General features: G+C 38.2%; 1 protein-coding gene across 6 annotated transcripts in view; it reads right to left on the reverse strand.

Moving 5' to 3' along the window:
• The window catches only part of PATJ (PATJ crumbs cell polarity complex component), a 361,279-nt gene that overhangs the window by 126,786 nt on the left and 213,640 nt on the right, over positions 1–20,853 (reverse strand). For all 6 annotated transcript variants that reach the window (XM_043876093.1, XM_043876090.1, XM_043876094.1 and 3 more), the window contains exon 29: positions 9,726–9,817. In XM_043876093.1, coding sequence (XP_043732028.1) covers positions 9,726–9,817 — 92 coding nt within the window. The remainder of the gene's footprint in view (positions 1–9,725; positions 9,818–20,853) is intronic.

Raw genomic sequence — 20,853 nt, forward strand, 5'->3', positions numbered from 1 at the left:
ATATGAATATACTTAATGTTACTTAACTGTACACTTAAAAATGGTTAATAAGGTGGATTTTATGTAATGCATATTTTATCACAATTTTAAAAATTAACTAAGACAAAAAAGTACAAGTGTGATGAGAATACATTTGAATTACATTATCACTTAAAATCATTTTGTCTTCAGAACAGATCTGGTCTTGCCTCTTGGAAATTCATTTTCACTAAACCCGTAGAATTTTATTTCATGTCAACAAAGTAGCATTATATCAAAAGTAGAAGCTATGTGCCTGAATTCAACCTGGATTCCTAAGTAAGTTGATATAATTTTGTGCAACCTGTTCCATATAGAATGATTACTATTACAATCTGGAGCCTAGCACATTGTTTAGATGCATACACACACAAAGCTGCATAAATGAGGAACATATGAATACAACTAAACAGGCCTAGATAATTTTTTTTCTGACTGTACTAAAAATAGTGATGTGAGATACTTGAGGATGGAAAAAAGAAAATCTATATTTGCTGTATTAATTGAAACACAACAATAAATTAACATTCATCCAGGAAAGTTCTATGCAAATGAACCAGAAATAACATGTAAAACAAAGCAAATCATTACATCTCAGTAGGAGCAAAACCCCTTTCTGAAAATATTCCGGGAGATATTTCTAACTATATGAACCCACTAAATAATTTCTAATTCCCAACTGGAATAAACCACCAAAAGAGCTGACCATGCTGAATCTGAAATAAATGTCCAATGACAGTGGAATTATGACCTCTATTTTCTTGGCATTCCAAACAATGTCAATCACTAATGAGGGCTGCTGGGAGTAACTCAGCATCTAGACCCACAGTTTGCAAAGGTGGCCCCAGGCAAGTTCTAAATAATGATTGCCAATTGTACAGAGGAAAAGTTGACTCAAAATATCTCACAGTGTAGGTTGGCGGGAGAGTTAATATGGGGAGCTTTAGGACTGGATGGGATAAATGATAGCCTATCAAGTTTCTCATAGACTCTTTCTAAAGATAGTACAATAGATACTCACAGCCACTCTTGTCATCATCCTGTCAGGAACAGCCTGAAAGTTGTTCAGACATCCAGTCCTCACCATAAAGCCATGAACTATAAAAGGTGACTCTTCCTATCAAGTATAAAACTGAGTAAAATCCTGCTTGATTTCTCTGAAATCATCGTGGTAATCTGATTTCAAGAGCCAGGAGCAGTGGAAACCTGTCATACTGGGGATCTCCATTAGGGACTTGTTTAGAGGTCTTGTGGTTCTGCTAAGGAAGTCTGAAGGATAAAATCTTCTCAGGATCACGGCTAAAAACCAACATGGGACATGCATATAAGCAGAGGGAACTTGCACTGGTTGCTCATGACTTGTTCAGAGAGCTCTAATTTTATCATCCTTCCTATTCATTAGGACTCTTTGGCAGCAAGCAGTAGAAAGGAATTTAGGCCAACTTAAGGCTCAAACGGTAAAGCATCTGCCTACAACGTGGGAGACCCGGGTTCGATCCCTGGGTCGGGAAGATCCCCTGGAGAAGGAAATGGCAACCCACTCCAGTACTCTTGCCTGGAAAATCCCATGGATGGAGGAGCGTGGTAGGCTACAGTACATGGGGTCTCAAAGAGTCAGACACGACTGAGTGACTTCACTGTCAAGCTCAGATAAGGAGATGACACTACCCTTTTGGCAGAAAGCGAAAAGGAACTAAAGAGCCATTTGATGAAAGGGAAAGAGGAGAAAAAGCTGGATTAAAACTCAACATTCAAAAAACTAAGGTCATGGCATCCAGTCCTATCCCTTCATGGCAAATAGATGGGGAAACAACAGAAACAGTGACAGACTTTATTTTGCTGGGCTCCAAAATCACTGCAGATGGTAACTGCAACTATGAAATTAAAAGATGCTTGCATCTTGGAAGAAGAGCTATGACAAACCTAGACAGCATATAAAAAAGCAGAGACATCACTTTGCAGAGACAAAAGTCAGCACAGTCAAAGCTATGGTTTTTCCAGTAGTCATGTGTAGATGTGAGAGTTGGACCATAAAGAAAGCTGAGAACCAAAGAATTGATGCTCTTGAACTGTAGGGTTGGAGAAGACTCTTGAGAGTCCCTTGGGCTGCAAGGAGATCAAACTGATCAATCCTAAAGGAAATCAGTCCTGAATATTCATTGGAAGAACTGATGCTGAAGCTGAAGCTCCAATACTCTGGCCACCTAATGTGAAGAACTGACTCATTGGAAAACACCCTGATGCTGGGAAATATTGAAGGCAGGAGGAAAAGGGGATGACAGAGGATGAGATGGTTGGATGGCATCACTGACTCGATGGACGTGAGTTTGAGCAGGCTCCGGGAGTTGGTGATGGACAGAGAAGCCTGGTGTGCTGCAGTCCATGTGGTCACAAAGAGTAAGACATGACAGCGAATGAACTGAACTGAAGCAAAAGGTAATTTATTAGAGGGATATTGGGATCTCACAGAACATAGGCAGGCTATATTATCAGACTTAGAACAAATGAGAACTAAGAGATCTCCAGAGGACAAGGAAGCAGGAAGCAGAAGGATATCATAGTAGGCACCTTTGATCAAGGCCCTGTGACTCCATGAATAAACACCATATATATAAATTACTTGCTTTCTGTTCTAAGCCTAAGGTATCATATTGCTCAAACTTAGGTCTCATGTCTACCCACTGGTGACACCTTGGCAGTGAGAGAAAGATCTGGTTCCTTTAGATTCCACCTAGATTTACTATTTTCACTCTTTCATCATACTACATACATTGTGGGCGTGTATGTATGTTCAGCAGAGGGGCATCTACCAAAGGAAACAGGCATTCTACAGTGAGAGAAGTAAAAATACTGCCCCCAAAAAAGTGTAAAGAAAAAATGCCCCTATTCTCTCTGTGACCATCACAATTAGTTGTTTCTGAGTGCTAAAAGTGAAATACACATAGTCATAATTCCCACAAGCTGGTATTAAGAAATAGGAGCAATAAAGAACAAAATTTGCAATTCTATTCATGAAATAGTAATAATGGTTTTCAAAGATCCTTTACAAGTCAAACAAGAAAGATGGACTTGCTTGGTAAGCACTCTACCTAACTGACTAAATACAGTTGACTAAATGCACCTGAATTCATGTAAAATTTCTGGTTATTTCAGACAATCTAGCTACAACCACCCTCAAAAGAGGAAAATCTATGGCTACTATAGATATTCAAAAGAGTATGTCTTAGGCTTTCAAGATGACTTCAGAAGTGTATGACCCAATGGAATGATAACTGGATGAAATGTACACAACTTCCCAAGGTTACCATAGTCTGTCCAAGGGAACAGTTTTTCTTATTTGGATACATAAATTCCAATGCTTTTGACAAAAGATCAAAACACAAAACACTCCAATTCCACCTTGCTCTTGAACTAAAAGTCTTATAAATTCTACTTATGAATATAAAATTAATAATTAAAATTACTATTTAAAATTGATAGTACAGAAAACAAGTATTGAAAAAAGAGTCAGGATTTCAGAGCATTTGAGAGACATATGGATCTATCACACAGTCCAACTAAACAGAGAAACAGAAGAGCCTTGAAATTGCGGGAGAGTCTCCACTTCCTACAACTCCTAACATAGTTCAGTGCTAATGATAGGCCTCTTCCTCAAAATTCCTCGTCATATATGCCATGGCTGATGTTTTACTGTGCACTTGAAAAGGGGCACCGCACCCTCTAACGATCCATGAGCGTAAGAAAATGCTTATTTACAGAAATCATATCAAATGACACATGCAGCTATGTTCCTCCCTTCTAGTCTGAGCTTAAAAATCTTTACCTGTGACACTTTCCCACAGGCTACAGAGACCAGGTTAGGTGTGTCTTCTATATGACCCTATAGTGTCATGGCACTTACACTGTTAGAAAAGGCACCAGACTGTTTTACTCTCTGTGTCCATCCTTAGGGCAGAAATTGTGTTCTCTGTGTCACTCCACAGCACCAGCACAGGTAGGCACTCTGAAAATACTTATGCAATAAATGCATGAATGTTTCCTTGTAAAAGTCAAACTCATACTTGATCCCACAATCTTTTTTCCCTCCTAGTTATCAAAACTAGATGTAAAGAAGCAAGAGCACAATAAGGATCTTATTCAAATGGACTTACTTTGACATTCACATTAATTTCGAATTAATATCATCTTTTAGGGACAAGACTAGAGGATAACAGGCCACACCATATTTTTTAATTACGAAAACAAGACATGTGTTCAATGGATACAGTGAAGTGGGTCCCGTGGTGAGTCCACTTTCACTTGGTAGGGCTTGACAGCTAGCACTAAATCTTTCCAAGGGTTTCAGTTTCATTTGGCCTCCTTTAGCCCCAGGAGTTTTTAACAGTACACATTTTCCACATGTAATTAAGTAATGGAGAGTGAGTTGTTATACATGACATTTAATTTTCGATAGTGGGGGAAGGTATGACAAGAGCTGCAGGCGAGATCATTAATCTCCTTGGATCCTTGCACTGCCAAATACAGCAATTCATTCTTCATCATATTAATACATTGCTTCTCCTATACTGAAATGGGAGTGCTTGTGTAAAGGAGATCATATGGAATAGGAAAACTCAGTGTTGAATGTGTGGTACATAGTAAGCACCCACAGTGTAATATGCATCTAGATGATCTAGAGTAGAATCACTGACAATACCACAGTCCAAATGTGCCACTGGGCACAATTACATGATTACAGTATTGTCCCAAATCTAACAATGTGGGGAGAAAAGGGCAAAAAGTGATTATGTAAGGAAGTCATGTTTGAAGGTGAAAGTGTTAGTCACTCAGTCGTGTCCGAAATCGTTGTGACCCCACAGATTGTAGCCTGCTGAGCTCCTCTGTCCTAGAATTCTCTAGGCAAGAATACTGGAGTGGGTAGCCATTCCCTTCTTCAGGAGACCTTCCCGACCCAAGGGTGGAACCCAGGTCTCCTGCATTTGCAGGTGGATTCTTTAACATCTGAGCCTCCAGGGAAGCCCATGTCATGTACACACGGCAGCAACTTGCTAATTTTCCCTGATGACTCACAGACCCACTTTGTGAATTATAGATCAATTAGTATATGAACAAAGGCAAGTGTTACGACAAGGACATGATTACACAAATGTATATCACTACAGACTAAAAGCCCTAGTTAATTAAAATGGTACCTGCAGCATATTTTCACACCTTCCTGTGATTATTTTACTGCTACTCATTCTCCTAAACCTGTAGCCAGTTCCTGTTCTTATCTCCCTTGTCAATAAATTAGAAAAAGAGTTACTCAGGTATAAAAGCCAAAATTTTCTGTATAATGGAAATGCACAGGGAATCAACAATTTCAACAAAGGAAGGAAATACTGCCATATAGAAGCAATAATCAAAGAAATATAATTTATAAAGATTGGTTTTTAAAGTAACATTATATAACACAAGGGCTTCTCAGGTAGTACTAGTGGTAACGAACCTGCCTGCCAATGCAGGAGATGGTAAGAGATGCAGGTTCAGTTCCTGGGTTGGGAAGATCCCCTGGAGAAGCCTGTAGCCATGGGCTACCGTCCGTGGGTTCACAAAGAGTCAGACATGACTGAAGTGACTCAGCACACATATAACACAAAGCAAGTTATGCCATTTTAAAGAAAAGTATAATTGCATCTGTTGTATTGAGATGATTTAAGTGCTAACCTCTTGAAACCTGGTAACAAATCAGTACTTAATTGTTTCAGGATTTCGTTCCAAAATAGGTAAAACTATGCTTGTGACAATAGTCTGAAGGAGGTAATACATAGCCAGAGGTTGAAAGATGTACCTAATTGAGGAATGAACTAGTCAATCAGCCCAAAGAAGCAAGGATGCCATATTGCTTAGCACCTAAATGCACAGGTTACCACACATGAATAGAACACCAATCTACCAAGCTACCCCTATTAGTGATGTACACAGCTAATGAACAATAAAATTTTTTCATTTAGATTTTCTTTCTTAACTCCTTAAGTATTTTAAATTCTTGACCTATTTAATATTACTTAGTAAAATTTATTATATTGACATGAGGATTCATTCATGTTAATTTGATTTCTCTTTATACATTCCTCAATTAAGGAGCATTCTACTCCTTGTTAGAATATTAGGTCATCATTAAAAAAAGAAGACAACAGAGAAGAAGCAGCAGCAGTCTAGCAACAGCAGACAGGGAACTAAAAGATGTTTTAGGTAGTCTGTGTCCTTGTCTCTTATTCTAACATTTACTAGAAATGGTTGTATATAATGTCTGTAGCTATCTCTTCCAGTGCTTAACGATTATGATGCTAATTAGAGCAATCTTAAACTGTAAATGTGATTCAGTCAAAAAATAGTCAAGATTATGGAATTAGACAACGTATATATGAGAAGCGGTTCTTTTTTTCCCCTCCTCTTTCTTTCACCCTACTTACTACTTTCCTTCTCTTTTACCTCCATCCTGCCTCCCTCCCACATTTTCTGCCATCATCACCATCATCTTCATCTCTATAGCAGCCACATACGTTGAGTCCATATTGCCAGGCAATTTACATGTGCTAATGCATTAGACAATTTATGAAATAGCTCAGGAAACTGATCAAGCTCAAACAGCTGTGGTATCATGAGTGAATTTCAAGCCCAGGCTGAGTGAATTGATGGTTTCTTTTTTTAATCACTAAGCCTGAGAGTTCAGTTTTGCTTTAGAAAAGAACTGATCACTTTAGATAAGAGTTATTAGTCAAATGACTAGTTCCTTCCCTATAGAAACTGAAGCATTAATTAATTAATAAAATGCTGGCATGCAAATTACTAGATATGTATCTATTGAATCAAACAAAGGCTATGAACAGAGGAACATCTTTCTTACTTCAATTCAAGCTCCTTTTCCTTTAGACAGTCTAAAAGTAGATACAACAATAGATTGTTCAGAATCATGCCCATGTCATTTTTCTCCTTACAAAAGAAGATACAGAAAATCTTAAGTTGGGGAGAGGGACTAAACTATAAGGAGTTTTATAAAACTAACTTACTATGATTGTTGCATTTGGAAAATATATGATCTGGATTGCTCAGTAAGAGCTGAGAGGAAATTTATTCTATAAAGGTTTCTGAATCCCCACTATGTGCTAGACACAGTAATTCAATGACCATGCAAGAAAGGTTCATAATTAGATAACGTATTCTGACTGTAGCTAGATATTTCTAAATTGCTTAAAATCATGTCCAGTAAATAAGTATTTAGCAGTATCCTCAATCATGCTTACACCATTAATTTGCTGAACAAATCTTTTCCTTGATTCTGATCCCTTCTGAACAGTCCAAAATTGAAACTACCAGACACTAAATTAATGGGACTTTATTACTATTATTAAAATTTTACTCAACTTTCTCTTCTGTCTTCTAAGTAACTTCAAATCATTTAATCTTTCTTTCTTGAAGCAGGGGGTTCTATTTTCCAACTACTTAATTGCATTAAATGATTTCCTTTGGATCCTATTCAATTCTCTTTTTGTTCCCTTTAAAATGGGATGAGCCAGCATGAGTAATAAAGGCCCCACAGATGACAAAGACATAACAATAATGTTAATCAGTAATAACATCCCTTGCAGCAGTGCCACAAAGTGCCAAGCACTGATGTGCAGACACTATTGAATGCTACGTAACATCTCATGTGATCCTCACAGTTTTAAACCAAGTTTTCAAGCTTAAATGACTTCAACTCTTTACTTGTATGGATTTCTATTGATGGACACTTTAAATTTTTGAGTCGCTTACCTTTTCTCATGTCTGTTCATGTTTTCATCATCTAACTAAATTTGTAACCTCTGGCAATAGGAAGGGTAAAGTGACTGGTGTCTAACAGAGAACTTCAAGGTCAGTAACCCAAAGAAGACTGTCATTACTCAAATGGGGAGGAGGAAGGTTTCTCCCCCTAGATACAAAGGCAAAAAACCCTGGAAATCCAGAAAGTGCTAATGAACAGGATAAAAAGTCATTAATGTAGGACTTTTTCAGGAGCAAAGCAACTGTGAGGCTGAAGTAATGGCATGGGAAGGAAAATTTCAGTCATCTACACTAGTGTCCAAATCTGGGAATAAATAACCTCTAATGCCAGCTGTCTCCTGGGAATGGATGGGTCTTACTAAAAAGTAACTACTGAGAAGGGGAAGAGTAATATCAATCATCACCATCATAAGGACAGGTAACATTTCTTCAAGCCTTTACTCTCTGCTTGACACTGTGTTATTTTTAATTTTCAAAATACCACAATGAATGAGGTAAGTGCTGTATAATCCCAGGTTTATAGATAGTAACTGAGGCCCCAAAGGCAAAGAAACAGAGTGATAGTTAACATACAGTTACATTCTCTAAAAATAATTCAGATTTATCTGTCATTTCAGTAAAATTACAGGGAATAAAACCTCATTCCATGTCTGATGGAGCAATGATGGCTCCCACCAATGAGGGGTCTCAATTCTGACTTACTTATACCAAAAGGGCTCAGTCTGCTGGCAGATGAGGTATGGGCAAATGTGGAGCCCCAAATGGATCACACGACTCCAGACAGTAGAGCTCACATCTCCTCCCCTCTGTATTTCTCACCTGCTCTCTTAACATGAAGCTCCTAAAACTTCCCTGGGTTCTTTTTTTTCCTGCCTATCCTTTGATGAAGGCATTAATGAGATAGCAAACGTAGCGAATGTACCAAATGATGGTGATGGGAGGATGACAAGCTAGAATGTTCTATCAGATTTAAAAAGAGGATAATCAGATCAAGAAAGAATTTTTCAAAATAGAAATACAAATATAAGCCTCAACTACCAGTTCTATCATGTGAACTGTACATAACAAGAACACCTCAGAATCAAAGCAATCTATACTTTTCTTTAAAGAAAGCTGAGCACCGAAGAATTGATGCTTTTGAACTGTGGTGTTGGAGAAGACTCTTGAAGTCTTCTTGCAGCCCAGTCCCTTGAGCAAGAAGATCCAACCAGGCCATCCTAAAGGAGATCAGTCCTGGGTGTTCACTGGGAGGACTGATGTAGAAGCTGAAACTCCAATACTTTGGCCACCTGATGGGAAGAGCTGACTCATTTGAAAAGCCCTTGATGTTGGGAAAGATTGAGGGCAGGAGGAGAAGGGGGCGACAGAAGATGAGATGGTTGGATGGCATCACCGACTCAATGGACATGGGCTTGGGTGGACTGCGGGAGTTGGTGATGGACAGGGAAGACTGGCGTGCTGCAGTTCATGGGTCGCAAAGAGTCGGACACTACTGAGCAACTGAACTGAACTGAACTGATACTTTTCTTGGGCTTCCATGGTGGCTCAGATGGTAAAGAATCTGCTTGCAACGCAGGAGACCCGGGTTTGATCCCTGCATCGGGAAGATCTCCTGGAAAAGGGAAGGGCTACCCACTCTAGTATTCTTGCCTGGAGAATTTTATGAGCAGAGGAACCTGGAAGCTTACAGTCCATGGTGTCACAAAGAGTTAAACACAAGACTTAGCACACATACTTTTCTTAAAGTGACAATTACAAAAGGAAAATATATTTTTAGAACACAGTGACTGTTTTAAACAAACAAAAGATAAAACAGTATTACATATTTTATGTATAAGATACAATAATAACATCTCCAGAAGAGATCTTGAGTTTTAGGAAACCAGACATATCTGTCTTACCTGATGAAAACCAGCTTGACCTTTGGCGGGGCAGTCTTAATAATGGCAGATGCATTTTGGTGACTTCTTCCATATAGAATCTGATTGTTTATCTGTGGTAAAAAAAATAAAATGCACTTGTGAATCTACAACATATATATTTCATGTATATATATATATATACACACACACACACACACACATGTATACAAGTATATGTGCATATACTTGGAATTAAACTATAAAGTTCCTTCATTTTTAAGTGGGTAGATGTAGGACTCTTTAATGCTAAAAATCTTGACATTCTTCATAGTACAGATTCAAATACTAATTCTAAGCAGCTACTAAAATCTCTTAAATTCAGAATTTTTGGACTTTTTGCTAAACTTGACAGTAGCAGTTGAGCTAGATGCAAAAAGTTTGTGATAGATATTTCATTTCCTACAGCTTTTCCAGACTCCTAAGAAATGCAGAAAACAGACCAAACTGTGGTATTCATCAGAGCTCTGGAAGGCCCATTAAACATGATTCTGTAAACGTGTCAAGGTTATTACATAGCATAAATTGTGTTACTCCAGAGGATGTAAATATTATGTCCCCATTTTAAGTCAATATTAGATCAATTGCATAGGATATTTTATAGGACCCAATGAATGAGACATCTACTCTTATCCAAGATGAGGTGAGATTTTTTAACTTGACTGAATTCATCTAAATACTATCTAAAAACATTTATATTCTAAATGTCTTCACTCCAGATTTTCCCATTGCTAAGCTATGTTGACAGCTACAATCAATCTTTTATTTTATTTCAACCATTTGATAATAGCTCACACAGTTTTGGCTTTTTCTCACTTGTCTGTTCAATAAGTAGTTAGTGATCTATGTAATATTGTCTCTATTTAACTGAGGCCTTGATATCTTTTATTTTTTTTGAGTGCCCACCATCCATATAAAATATTTTCTCCTAATACTTTCATGGTTTTATTTTTCTTATATTTACATCTTCTTACCTAACTTAGCTATTAGAGAAATAAATAAGTCATGTAGTCATTAAGAGTAATGTGAAAAAGCATGGTTAATGACATAAAAAATATCCAAAATATATTAAGTGACAAATCCTGGCTACAACATAGTGTGTCTAGCATGATCATCTTTTCTGTTAACTATATTTCTTAATCTCTTTAATGGATAGTGAACTGAAAATAAGAAATCTTAAATCACAATTTTAAATTGAGATGATGCATGGAATATGCTTGACCAGTGCCTGGCACTCTTTCCCACTGTGTCTGTACTTTGCCTTCAGAAAGTGCCTAAACCATGACCTATGCAACATTCCTGTCTTTGAACTCTGCGGCATGCGTGTATGCTCAGGTGCTAAGTCATATCCAACTTTTTGTGGCCCCATGGGCTGTAGCCCACCAGGTTCCTCTGTCCATGAGATTTCCCAGCAAGAATATTGGTGTGGGTTGCCATTTCCTAGTCCAAGGGATCTTCAAGACCCAGAGAGTGAACCTGTGCCTCCTGCATTGGCAGGCAGGTTCTTTATCACTGGGCCACCAGAGAAGCCAAAATTCTAGGTTTGAAAAATTTCTCTTATTACACTTGTACGGCACCCACATGGTGAAGCCAACCACGGTCAGGTAGAGAGCGTCAGTGCAGGCACACAACAGTAATTGAACAGCGCTAAACTCCTTGAGGGTAAGAACCTGCATCCTCCTCTATGTATTCCCCAGCTTTCACACATAGCTTGCATACAGTGGCGGCTCAATGAGGATGCACTGAATCACAGATCCCTGAGTGAAACGGACACTTCCATTACTCAACTGCTACTATGCTGTCTCTGAGGTGAGCTCTAATCTTCAACACAATTGACATTTTAAAAAAAAAATGCTTTTTTTTTTTTTTTTTTAGCAAAAGCTTGAGAGAATAGAAAATTGAGCTGTTTCATGTTTATGGATATGCCTTTTAGTTGCGATTCTTCATTTTGATAGAAAAGAACCCATGGCACTATTATTCTAAGAAGGAAAAATCACAGCCCAAACGAAGAAACCAAGTCATTAATTTTAATTTACCTAAGCGTAAATCTGAAGTTGTGTGTCTTTCATGGTGCTGTTTCTGAATATTCAGAGGCCCTGGCAGTAGAACAGCAAGGCAGCTTGCTTGCTGGCGATGTTTTTCCAGTGCCAACAACTGTGGCATTTACTGCTAAGGCAGCTGCTCCCTGCCAATGTTCAGGGGCCTCTGGAGAGACTCTGCTACTCAGTGGAAAACTGGGAACAGAATGGGAAACTGAAGATAGAGTGAAACTTGATTTTACTGGATTAAATGTAAAAGGAAAATGCAGATCTCTGGATAAAAAAAATCCAAGACAAAGCCTCTTTTCTGGCTTCACAAATTACACATTAGCAGTCCTCTGAGTTTCAGGAGAGGAAGATCTCTTTTGTGTTCTCTAGATTTTATTGTATATAAAGTAACTTCACTATATAAATAAAAGGTATACAGCTTCCAACAATATAAGTGACCTTTATATTTCCTTATCTCTAAGGAAACATATTCCAGAGAAAATTCAGTAAGTAATTAGAAAGAATATGATGCATTTTATGCAAATTAACTTTAGGTTGTCACTTACCCTATTTCTGAGAAGCTGCTGTTTTCTGTTGTTTAAACAATAGATAAAGGGCATCTTCAAGTATAGCATGGACAGGAAAGAAAGCATTTTACACCTCCTGGAAGGTTTTCAGGTTAATTCTAATTATTAATAGCTACCAGTCACTGAGTGCTTACTCTATGCCAAACACTGCAGACCTCTTGATGCACAGGTTCACAGTTAAATCTTAGAAGGGCTGGGTGTTGTGTACTTTCACCAGATGATGAAACTGGCATCCAAGAGCCTGATTTAAATATTAGTTGAAAACCCTGTATTCCTAAGGCACACCTAGAGATCATATCATCTGTATGGTGCACATAAAACTCAGCTGATTTCTAAAGTCATCTTTGTAAAAGCGTCTATTAAATAGACTCTGAGTTGGACACCTACCATCTTAGGTCCTGGAATTTTGATATACACAAGTTAGAATTGAATCTGCCTGCCAATGCAGGGGACACAGGTTCAATCCTTGGGTCAGGAAGATCCCCTGGAGGAGGAAACAGCAATCCACTCTAGTATTCTTACCTGGAGAATCCCATGGACAGAGGAGATTGATGGGATATAGTCCATGTGGGTGCAGAGAGTTGGACATGACAGCACACATGTGATACAGTGCAACACAAGTCAGAATCAAGCATTTTATCACAATGCATAGAGGTAAGGCCTGAAAACTCTGTTAGGCTTTTGAAATCCCTAATGCAGTATGCAGTTCCGTAAGACTGTACCTTTCTTCTTGTGCAAACAAGCTGCACCCTGAACAGTAACATATGCTTACTACAACTTTTTCATTATAGAAATAAACAAACATTGACCACCTTTTAAACTTTTTTCTAACCCAAGCCAAAGGAAAACAGAATATAAGTGATCATTCAGATTATCTAGATATTGGAAAAGATATTATTTTCCATTTACTTCCAGTAAACTGAGAAGTAGAGAAACTAAGTGCTTTCCCAAAGTTTCTCCTTTCAAAAGTGACTCAATGATATATGGAAAGAATAATAAGTTATTTAGAGATATCTTTATCTTCGATACTCTAATAATGGTAGAAAGAACTCTCCTTAGTACTGACTTGGTATTCCAACTCCCTCTAAATAATCTATTTATTATGTTAAAATCTGAGATGTACAACTCTTCCATTCAAGGGTAACCATATTTTTAAATCTGGGACAATCCAATTTATACATGTTGTTCCCACTATTTATAGTGTGCCTTCTCTCAAACGTAACCCAGTTTGGATGATAAATAATTTTTCCCACATTCGTCCAGCCATGACTATCGGAAGTATATTTTACACCACTTCATCTTGATTTCCATATTACTAAACAAGAAAGCCAGACAAGACTGGGGATGTACTAGAGATTTGGGGGGTTGTTGTCAGCACACAACCGCTTTTCTTTACAAGGGACGGTCCTTCAAACCTTCCCACCACAAACACCATCCATCATGACTGACAGTCAAGTTAGTATTGCTTGTCATGTCACTCCAGGCCAAAACTGGGAGACATATAACACAGGCCAGGACCATCAAGATTCTCTCCTCTGAGGGGTGTTTAAACTAGGGCTAAACCACACACAACAATTCTACTTCTCTTTTAGCCTCCTGTAGCCATAATATGCCACATGGATAAAGGGAGAGGAAAAGCTGTCATCTTCTAAGGCTCCCAGGCATCCTGATCTTCAGGTTCTACGAGGGACACACATACCATTCCAATAGATTCCCCTTCTTTGAGTTAAATTGCCTTGAGCTAATTTCTGTTCTTTACCATTGAAAAGTCTCTACCAATACACTATCATGGACTTCTAATTTCTAAACATTAATTTATACATCCAAGTGTGACTCTTATCTCCTAGTCTTAAACTCTTTCAGACACACAGTAATTTACCTTGGCATTCAGAATGGGAAAAAAAGACAAAGGAAAAAGGCTTTCTGTCTTAAGGAGATTTTATACTCTTGACCTATAATTCTGGTTTTTTCATTTGTGTTTGTCTTTCCTAATTACTGGAGGTGTGCATGTTCAATCATTCAGTTATGTCCAACTCTTTGCAACCCCATGGGCTACATATAGCCCACCAGACTCTTCTGTCCATAGAACTTTCTAGGCAAGAATACTGGAACAGGTTGCCATTCCTATTCCAGGGGATCTTCCTGACCCAGGGATTGAGCCCATGTCTCCTGTGTCTCCTGCATTGGGAGGCAGATTCTTTAACACTGCATCCCCTGGGAAGCCCTCTGACTACTGACAAAAGGCCTTTCTGAAATCCTCCACAGGGTTAGTAACTTCTATCTCAGTTCCAAGATCCTTGGTCCCAGAATGACACAAATATTTTATCATGGGTAAGTTAGCTCATCTTCCAAGGTTCTGAACTTCCAGCTGAATGAAATGGCATTCAGGAACAACTTAACAGTTCTAGATACCAAAAACAATAGCCCCAGATAAGAAACATCTGTATTTGTAAAATTTATCAATATTATAAAAAACCTGAACAAACTTCTTTTTGGCCAACAAGGATATAATAGGTTTTCATTTTGATCCATATTTCCCATCATGAACTGGTTTCTGCTACTATAGCTGAGCTGGGGTGGGGGGTGGGTCAAGGGGGAAGAGGAGTGGTAGTGAACAAAAAACACTGATTTGAGGTAAACACTCTATATTTAGATACTAGAGATGGAATACTTAATTGCAATATTTTATGTGTAGTTTATAGAAGAAGTAGAATTAGGGTTAATTCAGCAATGATTCAGCAAAAATAAACAGAAATCCTTTTGTTATACTACATAAACTTTCACTTTAGAGGTCCTTAATGAGATTTGTTTCAATAAAATTATTCAAAAATATCATGAAGAGATAGGTTTCAATTACTCAATTTTCCATAGTTAAATTGAACATGAATATAAATTTATACTGGAGAGTAAGTAGCTCAATTAAATCTATTCAAAAATGTACCAAATTGGAAGTAAAAGTTAATTAGCTTTGATTTCTAAGCTTAGATTAGAAATATTAATTATACAAAAATTAAAATTTAGTTCAAGCAACAGATTTGCCTGAGGTTTGAATATCATGTTAAAATATACTCAACAACACACTCTTTACCCATGCTTTTATTAAAGTAGTATGATTTATTATGAATAGTAATAAATTATTATTAAAAATTGAGTTGTAAGTCAGGTAACTGAAATTGCTGATGAAATCTGAGCATCCTCCCTAATTCACTTTTAAATATAGTCTAAACTTTACATTTCAAACATTATCTATAGGTTAACTTTTTTCTTTAATAAATGCTTTTACTGACTTTAACACAGATGTAGAAAAAAAAACAAACAAATCCTAAGTGTTTATAACTTGATGGATCTTCTTATGGTTCAATTTTTAATCTAGCACTTCCACTTGTAAGAATTTATCCTAAAAAGATTAAAGACAGAGGTGTCAAAACACTTATCATGGCTATAACTTATAATAGGAAAAACTAGACATTCATCAACAAAAGGTTTATTATATTTGTCTTCATACATCAATAAATGGAAAACTGTGTCATTAAAAGGAGGTAAAGGAGAATGATACAGACCTAAATCCATTGCCATATAAAGATAACATTATAAAGTGAAAATGACCAAACACCACGTAACCTATTTGTCACATTATTTTCGTTTATGTAAAAATTTCTGTCTGAGTCTAAAGAAAGCTCTGTGAGGATCTCAACTGTCAACAATGATGGTATCTGGTGGGATTTAAGGTGACAGCCAGTATTTTTACATTGATATTTTATAACTACTTTGTAACAATACCACTTTTAAGTGCTCACAACATACAAAGCATATACACTATGCATGTATATACACACATACACATATGCCTTAAATACATTCTTTCACACAAATCAGTAGAGGAATGCACTATTACCTCATTTTACAGACAGAGAAATTGAAACTTAATGAGTTTTAGGAACTTGACCACGGTATGTAGAGCCATTTATAGCCAAATCTGTTTGAGTCCAAAAGCCTGTCCTATTAATAATTAGAAACCACTCCTAAAGGTATGGAGATGGGGGTAAAAGTCACAAGATAAGCAACTTTTTCTGCCTGTTTTTTTAAAACTTTTGATTTTGTATTGGGAAATAGCCAATTAACAATGCTGTGATAGTTTCAAGTGAACAGCAAAGGAACTCAGCCATACATATACATGTATCCATTCTCCCCCAAATTCCCTTCCCATCCAGGCTGCCACATAATATTGAGCAGAGTTCCATGTGCTATACAGTTAGTTGTTGTTTTTAATCCTAAGAAATTTTAATTCCAATTAACAGGGCCTCACAAAATAGAAATTCCAGACCAAGAAATATTCCAATAAAAGTATAATATACATGTGTCATACCTATCAGTTTATTCACTTATTCAACAGCCATTGTACAAGTGATGAGGAAACAGGGATTTTCATTACCATCATCAACACAGCTGCCATGCATTGAGCATGAAGTATGTTCTAGATACCCATTCTCTGAAAGTCACTTTACTGGAATTGCTTTTACTTGGTCAGATATGGTTCTTGCACACATACACCTGGTACTCTAGAAAGTGACATGGTCTTGGACACAGATTAATGCATCGCCATGTGATGGATGCAGACATAAAGCAAGAGATGATAATCTCTTCTTGGAGGTGGGTGGGTGGGTCTTGTGGAATCCTAGCAGGTCTAGGGTAAACAGAGGGGCAGTAAGAATACCAGGACTGTGGAAAAACTATTCTCATATATGAAAAGATACACAGGTAGGAAACTGTAGGGCTCTTCCTAGGAACCATGCATATAGCTTTGGGGGTGGGGTGTAGACTAACAGAACAGAGGTAACCAAGTCCTATTCAAACAAGACTTTATAGAATATTTTTCCCTTCCAAAATTCTTGGTCACTAGCCCCCATGGAAAACCATCCTCACTTTCCAAACCACTGCTTTCAATTTTGCAGATGGGAGAACTGAAGGGAAGGAAGGGGCAGCAAAGCAAGAATGGAACAGGGATGATGACTGCCACTCATGTGAAAACACAATTGCACTTGAATGAAAATATTTCTGAATAAATTTCACATTGATTTCTTTTGCTCAAAAGACAAAATAATACATGTCAAGCTCTAATAATTTAATAGTTTGAGCAAAGGAACAGGTTTTAAGGACTAAGTTTAATGAACACAGTGCTGAAAAAAGGTCTTTCGTGACTTCATTTAATCTGTTTCTTGTGAAGTATAATGTTCCCAAAGGAACACATTCATTTACAAGGCTAAAGCATGAGAGATTTATTTTCTCTCAAACAGAATGAATTAAATCAAAATACTTTCTGAAGGCAAAGTATAATAGCTTGTAGTTCACATCTCTCTAAATTTGATATACTGGGAAAATAGTAATAGATACCCCTTTGAATCCTACACCCTAACACTACAGAAAAATATTGACTTCAAGGAAGTGAGGAGAGAAATATGTTTATGTGTTGCTCTGATCCCCTAGACGAGGGCACAACAAACCACTCCAGTCTTCTTGCCTGGAGAATCCCATGGACAGAGGAGCCTGGCAGGCTATAGTCCACTGGGTCGCAAAGAGTCAGACATGACTGAAGCGACTTAGCATGCAGCACACACACACGTTGCTCTGATTCTGTGTTTCTACGGAAGCTGCCCTAGTTACTATAGGCTGGTTCACTTGACCAAATGAAGTAGGTATCTGTGGCTAACTTTGTGTTATCTGCAGGGCATAGAAAGGAATGCATGAATGGAGTCAGAAGTATAATCTACTTCTAAGGGCTCATTAATATTGCAGAGGAGTCATTCTTTCCCAGGGTCCCATCCTATCTTTATTAATGTACATAAGTGTCATATCTTTTTGCCTTTTCATAGTGCTCAAGGGGTTCTCAAGGTAAGAACATTGAAGTGGTTTGCCATTCCCTACTCCAGTGGACCATATTTGGTCAGAACTCTCCACCATATCCCATCGGCCTTGGGTGGCCCTACACGGCATGGCTCACTTCACTGAGTTAGACAAGGCTGTGATCCATGGGCTCAGTTTGGTTACTTTTCTGTGCTTGTGCTATTCATACTGTCTGCCCTCTGACGGATAAGGATAAGAGGCTTGGGGAAGCTTCCTGATGGGAGAGACTGACTGTGGGGGAATCTGGGTCTTATTCTGATGGGCAGGGCCATGTTCAATAAATCTTTGATTCAATTCCCTGTTGATGTTCAGGCCTGTGTTTCCTCCCTGTTGTTTGGCCTGAGGCTAAACTACGGTAGGGGTAATGGCAACCTCCTTCAAAAGGACTTAGGCCCGCACTGTTGTCTTCAGTGCCCCGATCCTGCAGCAGGCCACTGTCAACCCACACCTCCACCAGAGATTCCTGGACACTCACAGGCAAGTCTGGCTCAGTCTCTTGTGGGGACACTGCTCCTTTTTCCTGGGTCCTGGTGCTTACATGCTTTTGTTTGTGCCCTCCAAGAGTCTGTTTACCCAGGCCTGTGGAAGTTCTATAATCAAATCCCACTAGCCTCCAAAGTCAAATTCCCTGGCGGTTCTCAGTCCCTTTGCCAGATCCCCAGGTTGGGAAATCTGTTTTGGGTCCTAGAACTGTCTTAACAGTGAGAGAATTTCTTGGCAAGAATTTCTTTGGTATAATTGTTCTGTAGTTTGTGGGTCATCTGCTCGTTGGAAAAGACCCTGATGCTGAGAAAGATTGAAGGCAGGAGGAGAAGGGGATGACAGGGGATGAGATGGTTGGATGGCATCACCGACTTGATGGACATGAGTTTTAGCAGACTCCAGGAGTTGGTGATGGAGGGGAAGGCCTGGTGCGCTGCAGTCCATGGGGTTGCAAAGAGTCAGACACAACTGAGCGACTGAACTGAACTGAACTGAGTCACGTAAGTAAATAGGATCTCAAGTGAACAGTGACCTGGGATTCCTTCTTCCAAGAACATCAGTACATGCTAGAAGTCGAGTCTTCCCCCAAACTAGCAAGGGCCAGCTTAATAGTTGCTTCTTTCAAACACATGATCTGATTAGCACTCTACTCCAATTACCTATGCTACTAGAATTTTTTCTCTCATCTTCAAAACATTTTCATTGCTGTGTCTGATAAAGAACTGGCATCCAGAATATTTCCAGAACATAAAGAACTCCAAATTCAATTCAATTACAAAACAACAACAACAACAAATAATTTAAAATGAGGAAGTCACTTGAATCAACACCCCATAAAAGTTTCTGTGGAGAGAGAAAAGATAGGTGTTTGGGTAATACAGATGTACATGACCCTCAAAATTGTACATATAAAGCCTGTGCATTTCATGTTATATGTATATATGTTATATATGTATAACGTATGCCTATAAAATAATAATATTCTGAGTAGGGGTGAGTATATGAAGCTATAGTTGATACTTGAATGACAGAGTGTTAGTAATTGTTGAGTTATGTGATGGCTATACAAAATAATTTCATTATGTTATTCTGTGTACTTTGTAGATGTTAAAACAAAAAAACTGTTTTTAAAGGGCAAAAAATATATATGGGTATACCTCCCAGGTAACATTTCCCATACCTTTTGATTTTTAATATTCACACTTCATAGAATCTATATCTCTCAATATAATATTTTTCAATAAATCCTTATCTTATAAAGAAAAAAATTGTATCTATACCCCTCAATCGGAGAAGGTAATGGCACCCCACTCCAGTACTCTTGCCTGGAAAATCCCATGGACGGAGGAGCCTGGTGGGCTACAGTCCATGGGGTCGCTCCGAGTTGGACATGACTGAGTGACTTCACTTTCACTTTTCACTTTCATGCATTGGAGGAGGAAATGGCAACCCACTTCAGTATTCTTGCCTGGAGAATCCCAGGGATGGGGGAGCCTGGTGGGCTGCCGTCTATGGGGTCGCAAGGAGTTGGACACAACTGAAGCAATTTAGCAGCAGCAGCAGCATACCCCTCACAATACAAAGGAAAAGATTTTAAACAAAAAACTGTGAGGGAAAAGGTCAAAGTAGCATTTCAAGTACAGAATCACAGGGAGATGTTTTAAGCCACACACTCAGAGTCAACAAGGAGGATATACAGCATAGATGCTGGCAGAGCTAACGGAAGCCATGGTAGCACATACAAAGAAACTGTGTGTTAGAAACCAGTGTTTGGTGATTCTGAAGTAATATTAGACACTTCATATCCTGACATGATTATTGTTACCTATATATAATATCTTTGTATATATTATACTATAATACTTTAGTTATATTTTAGCAAACTGATGGGGGGTTGGGGTTGACATATAATGCATAATTTTTCCTAACAGGATGTGAAATTGGCACAAGCCTACTGCTTTGGGTGGAAAATCTGATTTTCAGGTTGGGTTACTGATTTTAGACCTACCTCTTACAAACTATGGGCTTCCCTGATAGCTCAGTTGGTAAAGAATCCACCTGCAATGCAGGAGACCCCAGTTCGATTCCTGGGTTGGAAAGATCTGCTGGAGA

The sequence above is a fragment of the Cervus elaphus genome, chromosome 20 (assembly GCF_910594005.1).
Source record: "Cervus elaphus chromosome 20, mCerEla1.1, whole genome shotgun sequence".
NCBI lineage: Eukaryota > Metazoa > Chordata > Mammalia > Artiodactyla > Cervidae > Cervus > Cervus elaphus.